This window comes from Lutra lutra, chromosome 12, assembly GCF_902655055.1.
Source record: "Lutra lutra chromosome 12, mLutLut1.2, whole genome shotgun sequence".
In the NCBI taxonomy this organism is placed as follows: domain Eukaryota; kingdom Metazoa; phylum Chordata; class Mammalia; order Carnivora; family Mustelidae; genus Lutra; species Lutra lutra.
The window spans coordinates 13,369,529-13,386,212 of record NC_062289.1 but is presented as its reverse complement, the minus strand read 5'-3'; the positions used below and the strand labels follow the sequence as shown (position 1 = coordinate 13,386,212).

Here is a 16,684-nt window from a genome sequence, read left to right as displayed (position 1 = left end):
ATGCACCCACAGCATGGAGTACTACTCAGCAACGAAAAGGAATGACCTTGATCCACAGAACATGAATGACTCTTGAGAGAATTTTGCTAAGTGAAAAGAACCAATCCCAAAAGGTTACATATTCTATGAGTCTATTTATACAACCTTCTCAGAAAGACAAAACTAGAGATGGAGGGCATATTAGTATGTCAGGAAACAGGAATGCAGGGCAGGAGAAGAGAAAGAGTGGTGATTATGGTTCTAAAACAGCCACAGGAAGGATCCCTGTGGATAGAACTATTCTTCTTCTTTTATCTTAAATATTTGAGAGACAGACTGAGAGAGAGGGCATGAGAAGGAAGCGAGAGTCAGAGGGAGAAGCAGACTCCCCGCTGAGTGGGAGAGCCCAATGCAGAACTCAATCCTGGGACTCCACGATCATGACCTGAGCTGAAAGCAGTTGCTTAATCCACTGAGCCACCCAGGAGCCCCTGGAGAGAACTATTCTGTATCACGACCGGGAGAAGAAACTGACCCATGTGACAGAACTGAACACACATACAATACATGAGTACAGGGGTGCCTGGGCGGCTAAGTCAGTTAAACATCTGCCTTTGGCACAGGTCATGATCCCAGGGTCCTGGGATAGAGTCCAGCTCCCTACTCAGTTGGGAGTCTGCTTCTCCCTCTCCCTGTTGTTCCCCCACTTGTGTGCACATGCTCTCTCAAATAAATAAAATCTTTTTTTTTTTTAAAGATTTTATTTATTTATTTGACAGAGAGAAATCACAAGTAAGCAGAGAGGCAGGCAGAGAGAGAGGAGGAAGCAGGCTCCCTGCTGAGCAGAAAGCCCGATGTGGGGCTCGAACCCAGGACCTGGGATCATGACCTGAGCCGAAGGCAGCGGCTCAACCCACTGAGCCACCCAGGCGCCCCAATAAATAAAATCTTTTAAAAATATATATACATGAGCACAAGTAAAACTGGAAAATCTGAGTAAGACTGGTGGAATGTATCAATGTCAACATCCAGGTTACGATACTGTTCTGTAGTTTTACGAGATGCTACCACTGCAGGCAATGGGTGAAGGGTACACAGGATCTCTCTATATTACGTCTCACAACTGCACGTGAACCTGTGGTTATCACAAAATTCAATTTTCACTAAAAATCTATTTTTAATACTTAAAAACATATACATACATCTAAGAACAAGCATGGCTGATTAAAACATTCCATCTGGATTCATCCAGGTAGTAAAACTATAGTCAAAAGGAGTAGGAGCCAGTAGAAAAAAGGATCATGGTGATGCTACAGCAAAAATAAGCATGTAGGGGCGCCTGGGTGGCTCAGGTCATGATCCCAGGGTCCTGGGATCGAGCCCCACATCGGGCTCTCTGCTCAGCAGGGAGCCTGCTTCCTCTTCTCTCTCTGCCTGCCTCTCTGCCTACTTGTGATCTCTGTCTGTCAAATAAATAAATAAAATCTTTAAAAAAAAATAAGCATATAATTAAAAGAAAAAAAAATCATCCAAACAATCTCAAACCAATCACACGAGAATATTATATTTTGAAGCAGCTACTACGGACCGCAGATTGACGTACATGGGAGGAACAGGCCTTCCGTCTGCTCCAGCAGGACGGCAGAAACAGGAACTGGTGTTTTAGCACTGAGAAGATGCAACAGTACCGATTTCATAGATCAAATAGCCCAAACTTGAAGCTAAACAAAAGCTTGGTAAGCCAGGCAGGATATGAAGGGCAGAGTCACAGGACTCATACACTCCGTTACCCAGTGGTCTGGTGCCCCTGGTCATTTAAAAATGGATGCAGAAGACTCCGCGGCTACACCACACAGAGGAAGTAAGTTCTTCCTTAATCAAGCTACAATTTTCTCCTACTCTTCTCAGTTACTACGCCACTCCCCTCTGCAGCTACATACTCCCCTCATTAGCAGATAGTCGTCTTTCTTTTTTTTTTTTTTTATTTGTCAGAGAGAGAGGGAGAGAGAGCGAGCACAGGCAGACAGAATGGCAGGCAGAGGCAGAGGGAGAAGCAGGCTCCCCGCCAAGCAAGGAGCCTGATGTGGGACTCAATCCCAGGACGCTGGGATCATGACCTGAGCCGAAGGCAGCTGCTTAACCAACTGAGCCACCCAGGCGTCCCAGATAGTCGTCTTTCTGGCACCACAATGATGATTAAAGGAAAACTCTCACACTCAGTACTTAATCATCTGGCACCAAATAAGGTACTGATGACTTTCAACCAGCCTTTCTACGATGGACGTGACTCCTGCGCTGTCCAAAATGCAAGCCACTATCTACAGACAGCTTCTGAGCACCTGTGGCTAGCATGACTGAGGAGCTTTACATTTTGAGTTAAATTTAAATGTAAATAGCTACATGCAGCCGCCGTACTAGACAGTGCATGCTAAACCTTGAATCAAAGATGACAATTTGAGAGTATGCGTCTGTTTTTCCCTTGCTGAATAGCCCACTTCACCCTTGCTTCTGTTAGCATTTTTCATCTGAATTGAAACTGTGTCTTGCATGGTTCTGCAGTGCAACCATTCTTCATCCTGACCATTTCCTTCGCTACTATCCTTGCTCAGTCCACTACGGCATGTGTCAAAACTACCACCGAACCCGAGTGGTGAGCCCGCTTCCGCACTCAACACCCTCAAGTCCTTCCCGCAAGCAGAGAAGGGCCGCCCCCTTTGATGGATCCCACTGCCGGGTCATGGTGTACAAGGCCTTCGACGACCCGGGCCCTGGTTCCTTCTGGGTTGCTTCTCAAACCTGTTAGTCTGCCTTCACGCAGGCAGCCTGTGCAGCGTTGATCCCTCTGCCTAGAATACGTTTCCCTGTTCTTCCCCCACGGGTGCATGACAGTCTCCTTTTCAGTCACGCAGCAAATGCCAAGTCCTCAGAGAGGTCCCCCCTAATCTACTTCAGAGGCTGTACTCGCTCCGTCCCTGCTTTCAGCTCTCCCCTCACCCCCATCCCATCACTGTGATTACTGTTATCTGTGGATCCTCCCACACCGCCTATCTCCTTTAACAGAAAGGTGAGCTCCATGCGCACAGGGACCTCACCTGCAGCGCTGCGCCAGGCCCAGAGCCTGGAACAGAGCCTGGCACAAACTGGGTACTTAATAAAATTGTTGAGCAAATGAAAAAAATCCCCAACTGCTTTCTCAAAGTCTTCTTCCTTTTGGTTATTCCACCTCTATAATCACTAACAATTTCCCTCCACTGGATATTTTCCTCTGTCAATGCTGTCTTTTCCCTATGCTCTGGAGTCCATCCCCACCTTCCTTCCTGAGATTCACCCTATCAATTATATGCCACTCTACTGCTCTCCCCAACCTAACCTCCCTCCCATCTTTTTTTTGGGGGGGGGGGGCTTCCTTAGCATAAACATGTATATTAAGTCCTACTTCAGACTCATATTTCCAAAACACAAACTAAAACACACTGGCCCTCCTGAGTTCCTAGGTTTCTCTCTAGTTACTACCTTACTCCTCTTTTCACCTCCCTAGCAAAATCCCAAAAAGAACTCCAAGTGCTTCATGGATCCTTGATTTCTCCATGGCAATGCTTCCTGCTGGACTACCAGGTCTCACACTTACCTAACTCTCTCTCCACAGCATTTAACCCTCCTAAGAGACACCTGGACGTGGCCTCCTCCACCTTCAGCCTCCATGGCACCATTCTCTCTTGGTTTTACTCTGGATTATATAATGAATTTTTTTTTAGGCTCCCTTTTCTCTCCGCTTAAATGCCACTATTCCAGAGTTTCTACCTGTTTGTTTTCTCTCATTCTATGAACTCTCCAGAATGCCCACAATCTCTGCTACCATCTGTACACTATTAACTCTCAAACCCTTGTTTCCAGCCTGGCTCCCTCTCTTCTAGGTCAAGATATCCAACTAAAGAGTTGGATATATATCCAACCGCTCATTGAACATTTCCACTCGGTTGTCCCCAAATGCATTTCAAATTCAAAAAGTTCAACAACAGCTGCCCCCAAACATGTTCCTCTTCTTGTAATCCCAGAACCAATTCCTCCCCATTCAACCCAAGGATCTGGGAGAAAATCCAGACTCCTCCTGTCCCTCTTTTTAAATGCAGAGCTAAGCCTGACTGTTCTTCCTCTTCAATCTGTCTCTGATCAATCCTCCTCCTTCTTTAACAGGTATTACACTACTCTGGCCCTCACCATCTCCCACACACAGAACTCTGCCTTCCTAACTGTGGTCTCCCTGTTTCCAGGCCCGCTACCAATCAAGTTGTCCCCTATACAAAGGTGGTAGTTTCTTTCTAAATAAAAAACCTGAGCATATTTCCTTCTGATTCTCCACCTATAGCAGGATGAGAACCAGTCATCTCTGTGTGGCACACACCTTTCCATGGCCTAACTAGGCGTGTCCTCCCACCTTATACACTTAGTCCCAGTCATACCAAACTAGTGGGACAACCCAGACAACTCAGACTTCAGGCCTTTGTTTACAGTGTAAACAAAATACGGGGCTCTCCACCTGGAACATACTATCCCACTATGTCCCTGTAAGGCTCCAGCTTCTCCAAGCATCAGCAAAGTCATGGTCTTCCTGCTGCAAAGCCCTCCCCCACACCTTTAGGGGGCCTAACCAATGCTTCCTCTAAATTTCCACTGCCTCTGGTACATACTTCCAAAGATCACACAGTATCCCCATCAGCCATGTTATATGTCTTATCACATCAGAATATAAGCCTTTGGAAATCAAGGGTGATATATTACTTTTATGATTCCTTAAGACTTAGCAAAATGAATGGCATATTTAGGACTGAGAAAACTTGAGTTCTGTGCATACTGTATTACTTGCAATTTCTCCAATCCTCTCCAAGGTTTATTGTACTTCTTGACTGAGGTATATATTCTTTGTCTTTACCTGAAATGCATCCTATTTTCTCATCACTTCATAGTGAAAGCACAAACTTACAAGGAAATAAACCTGGATTCAAAACTAACTTCAATACTAATTAAAATCACAACCTTAATAAACTTGGGTTTCTTATACTGCGAAACTGAAGTAATACTGAAGAGTTGTTTCGAAGATTAAATAAGATCACACCAAATACCAGGCTGACAATTAGTGTCAGTACCTTTCACATTATCTAAGCTCACACCATCTCCTCTGTGAAACACTTCTCATTTATCCTTAAAGAGTTAGGTAAGTTCTCCTTTCTGCCCTCTCACACTCACCTCTAATTCTATTATTTTATAATTTTGATTTTTTGTTATCTGGTTTCCTCCATTAGATTATAAGCATCTGGTTACGGGCAGTCTTGCCTTGTTCGGTGGAAAGTTATCTGTTATTTGAATATTCTCCATCCAAATTTCCTAGGTTAGAACGTTAAAAAGGTTGAATGAGAAAGGGCAACTTATGACCCAACCATAATAAAATTGTAACTCAACACCTCTCCCTGTTTAACACCAGTAACATGCCTTTAATATGTGTCAATCTCTGATTCATTGAGGAACACCTGCCCCAATTCAAACATGATGCAAACTGAATATAGAATGAAAGTGCAGTTATTGCAAAAGGAAAAAAAGTATCAGTAAATGTTTGAAAATTATGTTGCGGAACGTCCCAATTACATGCAAGGTCTCGACAAATGAAAAGTTAGTGGAATACAAGGAGTTAACTGACAAACCAACAAGGATGAAGACAGCACTTCAAAAGAAATCGCCTTTGATATTCAAAGGAGACAATACTTTTTCCAAGAACATTTACCAAAAAGACCCTTTCTGAATGGGGCTACAAAACAAAAACAAAAACAAAAACAAAAACAAGAAAACAATGGTAAGTGGAGATCATTACATCTTATTAAATGCAAGCCTGCTGGAAAAGACACACAGAAAACTCAACATAGGACCTAATCTTGATTCTAAGGAATAAGGAGTAAGTCACAGTTGACAGTGGCAATTATGCTTTAGATATATAAAATGTTTACTTTCATAATCCTTCTGGTACATGTTCAAGGTAAAAGTCCCAGGAAAGCTTCTCCCTCGCCAACTTTTTTTTTCTTTTCTTTTCTTTTGTGAATTTTGGAGCTCTCTTTAAATAGATCTACTTTCAGTGGTCTTTCTTCAGGATCAATTACCCTGGTGTGAGCCCGTCCTCCATTAAGCTTGGATCCTGCACCAGGCACCAATAAATGTCTGATCAACTACTGCAAAACCAGGACAAGGATTCAACACAGGTATTTTATGCTGATCTTTCCCCCAAACTGACCTAGTGGACTGGGAGCCCTCGAGGCTAAGATACATTGAAATCTGAATGTGAAACCTCAGATCCAATCTAGGGATGGGAGGCACTATTTCAGAAATTTCTCTTAAGTGAATTCCATAGAGATCCAAAAATTATGTCTAAAAGATTAGGAGTCTATGATCTATGTACAAAACACCGTACTCGCTGCAGTAGGGGCGGAAAGGTGGAGCACAAATGAGCTTAAGACTACTCCCCGATTTTGTACACATTTTGGGAACCACAGTAGAGTGCACATGAATGCACACCTCAATGAATTCACGGATCCCTCAAATTCTAAGACTGTCCTCATAGGTCTAAAAGAGAAGCGCTGTGGTACACCAGTTTGAGACGGGGGAACTATCTTCAACTGCCTCAGGGCAGTGCTTTGCAAACATTACGTTCTTTTCTCTCTCTTACAGTGACTGGTGCGTCTGTGCCTCTCGTCCAAAGCTCTGCCCAGTTCGGTTCAAAAGAGGAAAAAAAGCCCCACCTTAGAAGAGTCTCACATAGCAGGTGGGCTCGGGAGACCCCGGAAGCTGGAGGAAAGAGCGGGACCCTCCCGCCTGCGGCTGGGCGCTGGCACCGCCCTCCTCCGCCCAGCACTAGGGGCGCGGCCGCTTCCTCCCTCCTTCTCGGCCCCCACTCCTAACCCCGCGCCGCCCCTCGGCTCCGGCTCTCCAGGGGGCGGGAGAACAGTGATACCTGGAGGTTGGGCGAGGTGGATGTCATGGCGGAGATCTAGGCGGTTCTCTGGGAAGAACGAGGGCAGAGGAAGCCAACAGCGGCAACGTCGAGTCGCGCCCGGTGCTGCCCGGAACGTGCGCAGGCTGGTGGCTCTCGGACCCCGAGCCGCGGCTTCTTTTCTGGAACTTGTTCCAAAACCACACGGCGCTCCGAGAACCGCCCGACCCTTCTCACAAAACTTCCGCAATCCTAAGCCCCTCCGGGCTCTCGCCCCGCCTCTGGCCACAGCACTTCCGCTTTCGTCATCAACACGCGCGCTACCCCGTCTTCTGCCATCCGGGTCTCGCCTCAGCCCCGGGATCTCGCGAGGCCGGTAGTGACATTCCATAAAGCGCTCCTTGGCCTGTGGACGTCAAGCTGGGCGCAGGCGCCCTGCGGCTCTGACTCAGGGCCAGAGAGGACACCTAGAGTCTAGATGTTTCCTTTTCTTCTTTTTCCAAATGTCTTATACTTGAGATGAAGTATTGGTTCTGGCCTCTTTCACTCCACGTCACGGAGAGTGCTCTGTAGCTCTATGGCATTTGAGTGATACAAGTCATCCCATTTCCAAGACCCAGCAGCTGGGGACTTGGGCCCCTAACTGCGTCAGATGGGGGTAATTATAGGACCTACCTCAGGACTGTGAAGAATGCTAGTAGCGTGTGAGAGCACAGTGTTAGGTGAACAGTAAGAGCTCAGTAGGCTTCAGGGCTTATTACTCAACACTTAACACTCCATTCAACAAGCATTTTTGAATGATTGTTTGGCTCTGTGAGGCCCTGAGCATGTTAGTAAAAGATATGTGTGGCTGCTGCCCTCGAGGAGCTCACGTTTTCCGTGGGGAAGCGAGCTCCTGAACACAAGTCTCGTGAAACTGGTAGATCAGCTATCTTTCATACCTTGTCTAAGCAGGGTTAATGACTTGAAAGGTTAAGCGCTGTATGTGAGATCACGTGTCAGGCATTCGTCGCAGAGCTAAAGTAAGACCTTTCCTCGACGTTCTATTGTTTGCGGCCAAAATCCTCCTCTTCTTCCTTTCACAGTTAAGCTTCCCGAAGGAAAGTGAAATAGATATTTAATCATTCCTTCATTTTATTTCCCACTCACTCCCTAATTCTTTCCAATCATCTGGTGTCTCCTAAGTAATTAAATCACTTCCTGCTCCCTTCTTACGAAGTATTGTCAACTACCAAGTTCTAATAGTGTTATACTGATACAAATTTCTTAGTTTTGATAAATACACAAGATAAGGTGTTAACAGCAGGGAAAGTCGGGCAAAGAGTATGTGGGAATTCTCTATATATCTCTGCAACTCTTTTGTAACTATTATTTTAGAATAAAAGTTTTTTTTTTTAATTCCTCCTCTTTGGGAGTTTACATTCTAGTGGGATAGAAACTTATTAGCTTTTTCATGTTTAAAAATGTAAATCTAAAAATGTTACATGTAAAAAAACATAAAAATGTTACAAGTATGATGATTTATAAAGTACTTCCGCATACATTATTTCCTAATTCTGTGAAGTTGATCTTAACTATCTCATGTGAGGAAAACTAAATCTGAGAGACATAGATGTTCCCCAATCCATGCAGCTTTTAAGTGGTAAAGTTGGAGTTTGATCCCAGGTCACCTGACTCCAGATCGAATATTAGAAGTGACAAATGGTGGATTGAAGGCAGATTGCACCATGAGGCCAAAGAGGAGACACCACTTAATTTGGAATGAGCAGCTAGGAATTTCATGGGGAAAGCATCCGTTAAACTGGATCTTAAAATCTTAAGCTGATTTTGACAGAATCTAGGCCATTTCAGGCAGAAGTCAAAGCATGAATAAAGGCTCAGGAAAGTGAATATCTGATATGTTTGGGATGACTAGAATGTAGGAAGCGGGAGGAGCTCTAGGAGAAGGAGTGGCAGGAATGGAAGCGAAAAATGCACTGATTGGCATTGTCAGGTGCTCAAAGCTTTGAATGATAAGAAATCTGAACTTTGTACTGTGGGGAGTAAAGATTCATTGGAAGGTCCCCTCTCTTTCTCCTGCCCTTCTTCTCCCTCCTCTCTAACTTTCTTCCTTTTAGAAGAAAATAGATTAAGTAGAGTCCTGATTTAATCTAATACTGGCTTTATGAAAATGGATCTATAGTTGTTTGTAGAATGAACCAGGGAGAGAGAGGAGGTGGGAGATGAAGTAGGAGGCTGTTCCAACAGTGTTAGGTTTTAGAAAACATGGTGTACTGAGCCAGACAGCATGTGTCCCATTCCGGAAGCCCAGCACTTATTTGGACTTTGATTAATACATCCTCGCTCCCACAATTGCATTCACCACTTGAACCTGGTTAAAATCATACCTATTCTTCAAGTGCTAGTTCCAGTGTTAGTTCCTCAATATAGCTTCAAAACATTTCTGAACTCTTATAGCACTTTCGACCTTGAATTGTCCTTAGAGAACGCATACTAAGTCCCTAATACAATGGGACTTAGGACTGCAGAGACTCAAAAATCATTAGCCTCACTCACATAGTGTCCGTCCTTTCTAGACAGTAAAATCACCAAGGGCACAGACTTCACCTTACTCACTTTTGTAAACCCTTGTGCCCTTTCTCCCCACATATGCCTACAGAGTATGTTCTTAAAGAGCCAAGATTTGTTGAAGAAAATGAAATCTCCTTGCTCATGATCACGGATTTTGGAGAATAAGAAGTTCAGTTGGCTGTTAAGTGACATTTGTGGATTCAGGCTCAGCAAGTCTCTCGTCCAGCCCGTCCAGGACCAAGTCTATTTCATCCGGCTCATCTTAAAGGAAAAGCCTAATCTCAAAGTCCTCACAGCATGCCTGGCTCAGCCACTCAAGTCCACTCAGAAGGCTGGTCCCACCTTGTTGAGTCACCAGCTCCCTCTCTGACCTGGAGCACAATTATAAGGAAGGCAAAACACTGACTGTGCTGATCACGGGGAAGAAGTGACTCGGGCAGTTCCTGGGCAGGAAACGTGTTCTCCATATCAGGCAGCATACCTTTCTGCGTGTGCTTGGGAACCGTGGAGACCTAGCCCTTCCTAAATAGCTGCTCTTCGTTTTTTTCATATGAAGCCACGGAGAGGTTTTGGGCTGATGATGTCAATGTCAATCAGCCTCCTGAGGGAGGGTGAGTCCATCGAACTAGCTCTTCGTGATTGTCAATTACCTATGGGCAGATACACCATAAGGCTTTCGTGCAGAAGATGAGATGCCTGTCCTCGAGAAGTTTACAGGCTAACACCACCGTCCCCCGGACTGTGACTACTTGGAGCACAGATAATGCACTTAGAATTGATTTCAGACTCCTTTCCCCACTCCTGCTCAATCCAAGTCTTCTGAACAGTTTTGTCTGAGAATGCCTCCTGTACTCTCACGCCAGATTTGGTATTCAAGCAGTTGTAGCGAAGGCTGAAAACAGTCAAAACTCCCTTTTCCCCCCTTTTTGAGTATCAAGTGTAAGCTACATTTTTTCAGTTTCCTCCCTCTTTCAAGACTCTTAGCTCAATTAATCCCAAGTAACTGCTCTTTGGGACTCCTGGGTGGGTCAGTTGTTAAGCAGCTGCCTTCAGCTCAGTTCATGATCCCAGAGTCCTGGGAACAAGCCCTGTATTGGGATCCTTGATCTGTGGGGATCCTGCTTCTCCCTTTGGCTGCCATTCCCCCTGCTTGTGCTCTCTCTCTGATAGATAGATAGATAGATAGATAGATAAAATCTCTTTTAAAAATTGCTCTTTGGCACTGTAATAGGAAAAATAGCATTTTCTAATCTAACTTGCTTCATAATGATGCAGTGGAGGGATGGGTAGGTTGGAAGTGTGTGTGTGTGTGTGTGTGTGTGTGTGTGTGTAACACACAGAGTGGCCATGACTTACTGCCTCAACGACTATTACAACTGGCAATAGGAGGGGGGTATCCAAATCACCAGTCTCTCCACTTTCTATATGTTTGAAATTCTCCACAATAAGAGATGTTTCTAAAAAAATTTGTATTTCTATATTTGTGTTGAACTGTGTTCAAATTCTTTTTTTTTTTTAAAGATTTTATTTATTTATTTGACAGGGAGACACAGCGAGAGGGGGAACACAAGTAGGGGGAGTGGGAGAGGGAGAAGCAGACTTCCTGCTGAGCAGGGAGCACGATGGATGTGGGAATTGATCCCAGGACCCTGGGATCATGACCTAAGCTGAAGGCAGACGCTTAACCGACTGAGCCACCCAGGCACCCCTGTGTTCAAATTCTTTGTCCAGTTTTCTGTTGTGGTACTCACCTTTTCATTTTTCTTTTATTGATTTATTAAAGTCCTTTATACATTAAGGAAGTTCTTTTATTATATGTATTGCAAATTTTTCCCATTTTGTTCCTTGTTACCACTATTTTTGGCATGAAAATTTAAGTTTCAACACAATTACATCTATTATTGTTTTCTTTTTCTTTTTTTGTTATGTTTAGAAAGACCTTACCCACTACTAGATTATTTGAAACAATGACAATGTACCTGTATCTTTGTACAGTACTTTCAACATTTTATTGTTGCATTAAATCTTTGACCTCTCTGGAATTTATTTTGGTGTAACAATTGAGGTCAAGATTTAGCTTTGTTGTTTTACTTTTATTTATTCCAAATTGGTAATCCATGGTCCCAATATTATTTATTTAGGGACCATTTTTTTTTCTCCACTCATCTGAAAGGCTACGATTAGGATGTAACAGTTTTTCACAAGGATTTGTCTGAAATCTTCATTATGGGTTTGTTTCTTTTTTTAAAGATTTATTTATATATTTGAGAGAGAGAGAGCGTGCTGAGGGAGGGGTAGAGGGAGAAGGAGAAAGAAAATCCCAAGCAGACTCCCCATTGAGCGGACAGCCAGATGCAGGGCTTATCCCACCATGTGGAGATCATGACCTGAATGGAAATTAAAATTGGATGCTTGACCAACTGAGCGACCCAGGTGCCCCATGAAATCTTGATTATGTTTTAACGATTCCTTTTCACTTTCTTTTCTTATGCCAGGAAAACTATTTTTGTTACAGTAGCTTTGTAACTACCCAATTCATTCTAAGCAGAATGGAAAACTAAGGGTTCAGGCTCTGATGTTGGAATGCTTGGCTCAAATCTTGGCTTGAATGCATATCAGATAATTCTCCCTAGGATGCTGTTTTTGCTTCTGTAAAATGAAGATAATAATGTTACCTGTCTAATGGGGCTGTGTGAGAATAAATGAGCCTATCATACAGTAGAATTGGGCTTAGAACATGGTTAACACCCACGAAATGTTAGCTATCCATAATTTTCAGGATAGTTATGATTCTCTTATATTTACTCTTCCATGTAACTTTGATATCACTTTGTCAAGTTCCACCTAAAAAGCTTATTTATTTTGGAATTGAATCTGTAGATTGATTAGGGCAGGTGAACATCTTTATGATATTGAATATCCCTCAGATTTCAAAAACATGTCGTTATTCATGTTTCTTGTATGTTTCTCAGTAAAGTTTCATTATTTTTTTGTATAGTTTCTGAGTATTTCTTCTAGGCTTATTTCTGGTATTTTATTGTGTTATTATTGCTATCGTAAGCAGTGTAATTTCTTCTCTTTATATTTTCTCGCTGATTGTGGTTTGTATGCAGGTAGCCATGAATATATGTAAGTTAATTTTGCACATACATTGTTTCTAATAGATTAATAACATATCTCCTTGGGGGTTCTAGGTAAACAATGAAAACATCTGCAGGCAGTGCCTCTTTTCTTTGCCTCTTTTCTGTGTAAAGTTGAAAGGGTCAAGAGCACTCATCCCAGCTTTCTTCCTAATTTAAAGGAAATCTTGTAGTGTCATAAATAATTATTTTAAACGCCATTATATACATTTCCTACTGCTGCATAACAAGTTACCGCAAACTCAGCAACTTAAAACAACACACTCTTAGCATCTCTCAGTTTCTATGGGTCAGAGGTCCGGCCTGGCCTTGCTGGGTTTTCTGCTCAGGGTCTCACAAGGCTAAAATTAAGATGCAGGCTGGGTTGTTTGTTCTGCAGACTCAACTAGGGAAGGATCTGCTTCTAAGATCTCTGAGGTTGTTGGCAGAATTCATTTCCTTATGTCTGTAGACTTTGCGATAGCTGGCTTCATCAAAACCAGGAGTACACATGTGTGTGCACACACAATCTCTGTTGCTTCAGGTTTCTGACCTCAGAAGAGGCTCAGATCCTCTTTTGAGAGTATTTACCTGATTAGGTCATACCCACCCAAGATAATCTCCCTTCTGACCAACTCCAAGTCATCTAATTAGAGACCTTCATTACATCTGTAAAATCCCTTCACTTTTGCCATATTCTATTGGTTTGAATGAAGTCACAGGTCTGTCTGCACTTAGGGATGAGGATTATTCAAGGGCATGACTCATTGCGGGTCCTTTGGAGTATGTCTACTGTAGTAACATCCCTATAAAGGAGACAGGAGAAATTAATACTCTGTTTTAACATCAGAGAAATATGTAAGATTTCATATTACAAATACTACATTCATAGGCAACTGTACAATTTTTGTTGGTAGTCTCTCTATAAATATACATATAAAAATATGTATATATGATTTATTTTACACCACTATGGCAATTATTGCATTCATTAGGGTAACAAAAATAGATAATAAAAAAATGGAGTGCCAAAAATAGATGCTTATAAAGAAAATCTTCATGATAGACCACTGCCTTGGAAAATTGCATGGAGCAGAAACACTTGATTTAGAAAGAGGAACCACTTCTCCATACCTTTGAAATATGCTGACTAAGAGATATTCTAGCAACAAAATTGACTTGGACCTAGAAGCTCTTATTGTTCACTGAGAGCTCCTTCTCCAGAATCCCATTCCTGTTGTCTTTGTTGGCGAAATTTCCCAAAGATGCTACCACTGAATCAACAAGGAGATCTGGGGGGAGAGTGTTGGGTGGAATCATTTTTAGTCCAAAAATCAGCCTCCATTTACTTCTCATGGATTAGTTCCAGAAGAAGGATTTAGGAGAATTTAGGTTCAATCTCAGAATAGCCCCCCAGCACCAGATAGCAACAATGCCACCATCAAGCTAATGACTGGCTAGATTAGCAGAGAGAATTTGCATTTTGTTATCTAAATGAACATTTCCCTGGAATTATAGTCTAAATCAGTCGTTCATTGTCCCATTTGATTGCTAAATTAAGTCAACTCAGAAACAAGATTAAGCAAAAATAAAATGAATACGCCATAAAAGTAGCAATTATATGTTGTACCAGAGAGGGCTTGAACGTGATGTCGGTTTCGTAGTGTTTTTTTTTTTCTTCTAAAAATAGTGTGATGCTCCCTTTACTCTTTTAGAAGCTCATTAGTATCGACTTCAAGTAAATCTGTCCAGACCTTAAACTTTACTTCCATCTTCATTTTCTTCCTTTTTAGACTTCCATCTGCAAACATTTTCAAAAAGATATCATTGTGTCAGGAAAAAAAGTTGGTTGTGGTTTTGTGTAGAACACATAGAGAAGCCTCATGATTTAATTACTAGCTACACATTTAGTAAATGGCAGTACGGTACATTTCTGCGTAACAAAGGAGGATAATACTGTGGGTAGAGGAGAGTGTGAGGGGCGGGCCTGGACCCCTAAGGGAAAGGTCCATCTGACCACCTTGAGATTGACGGTCAACCGGCAACTTTCTTCTTTGCTGATTCATCACTTTCCGTGTTTTGGATTTAAAAACAAATTCGAAACTGATAAGTGTCAGTGGCGAGAGGACGAGCCCAAACTGCCAAGCCTAAAAAATGTTTTATTGGAAGCTGCTGTTTCGACGCACCTTAAGGTCAATACTTTAAAAACCAGATAAGACATTTAATCTCCCATTCTTAGTCTGTTTGTAACTGTGTTGGACTTCGGGATCCAAGCGTGTGACAGGGATTTCTTATTTATATGTGTAAATAGAAAGAAACCCAGAGACTCTTAAGAAGAGACAACTGAATTAGTAACATGCCTATGTTTGAACCAACATTTTTCTTAAAAAAATTTTTTTTAATTTGTGTCTAGTTGACACACAATGTTACATTGGTTTCAGGTGTGCCTGATAGCGATTCAACATCTCTGTACCTTATGCCCTGCTCATCAAAAGGTCGCTACCACCTGTCATCACACACAGTCACAGCATCATTGACTATGTTCTCTATGCCTTGAACCAACAATATTTTGTAACCACTCAACCAACTGATGCTGATTGAAGTTCAATTTGTTATGCAGCACCCGGATCTGATATTTAAATGAGTCCACGTGGGAAGTCAAACTTAGCTCTTCTCCCAAGAACCGCTAGCGTGGAAAAATAAAGCAGTTGCAAACAGAAAGCAGTCTTCATAGGTCAAAACGTACGACAAATATACCGGTATGTCTAATGAGTTAAAAACAAGTAGGGAGGAATGAGGGCTGCAGTGATCATAGAAACAGCTGGGCTTGAATTGTGCGTAGAGAGCAAATTTAGATACAATGAAGGAATTTACATTTATTCATATAAGACACTCTGCGCTCCTGAGGAGTGTTGTCCTTTCATATTATTCAAATTATAATTACAAAATGGGAGTCTTGAAAGCTTAAGTGTTTATTCATAATCCTGGCTAAAGTCCACCCTAGAAGAGTAAGGATAGGTTAAAAACCACAGCCAATTCAATTATTTAATTTCAGTGTATTAAAGCTCAAGGTTGCCAAATGATCTCATTACCGAATTATATCCTAAGGTCATGCTGGGAAAATACGCGATTCTATGCCAGACAACCTACTCCCAAGGGCAATTCCTGGCCAGTGATACTGTGAAGTTGCAAAATGGCTGTTTTTCATAGGAAAATTCCATCTTCCACCCCGGTGCTCTAGGAGAGTTCCTTGACTTACCTAAGCTGGCTCAACAGAGCGCTAGGCCAGAGAGATAAGTAAAAGACGCCGCTCAGGCGCACGAGAATGACAACCGGTAGCACTCGGGAAGAGTGATTTTGTAACAGACTTTAGAAGGAGGGAACTTGCGTCTATAAAAATCATAAGAGATAGCAGCAAATTGCAGCGTTAATGACAGGTGCTCTCCATATGCTGCTATGATCAGGTATTCACAAGTTGTTAAAATACCAGAGTAAGACATGTGCCTGGGGAGGTGATAGGTAAAGTGCGAAAAGACAGAAATGTTCAGCTTTGATGGTTCCTGTGTTCGGGGCTGTTTTCAAAATGGTGGGACTTTGTAGAAGCAAAAGGCTCAAGTTCTTTTGTAAAAGAGAAAGTATCCTACCCCTATCGAGGCAAGGAATACCCTCAAAGGAAGTGGTCCTATTGTGCCAGTGACAAATTCCAGAAAAGGGATATTATAAGAGCCTCCAAGGGGCAGATTTAGGTCAGGGGACATACATACCTTGGAGAGAGATGGAGACATTAACTTATTTAGAAGTCGACTCTCTTCAAAGCCCTCGGAGTGTAAAGTATCATGTAATTGATCCAAGAGGACAATATGTCAATCAACAAATCTAAATCGAGTGGACTATTATGTGAAAGGCAGCTAACCCTCCAAGCTCCTTCTAAGTTTCTCAAATGAATAAGGCCAGCATTGTGCATTGATTGTCTAACTAATGGGTATTACAAGACAAATATATTTTAGAAGTGCCAACAGTGATGTTGTAATTTTATAGCACG

The 16,684-nt window shown here is 42.5% G+C and overlaps 1 protein-coding gene across 2 annotated transcripts in view; it reads right to left on the bottom strand.

Annotated features, from left to right (window-relative positions):
• Positions 1-7,244, bottom strand: part of VPS4B (vacuolar protein sorting 4 homolog B) — a 34,910-nt gene extending 27,666 nt beyond the window's left edge. For both annotated transcript variants that reach the window (XR_007121775.1, XM_047696332.1), the window contains exon 1: positions 6,974-7,244. Coding sequence is in view for 1 of the 2 variants with exons in the window: in XM_047696332.1 (XP_047552288.1) it covers positions 6,974-7,000 (27 nt within the window). In the remaining variant the exon portion in view is untranslated. The remainder of the gene's footprint in view (positions 1-6,973) is intronic.
• Positions 7,245-16,684: the final 9,440 nt, after the last annotated feature.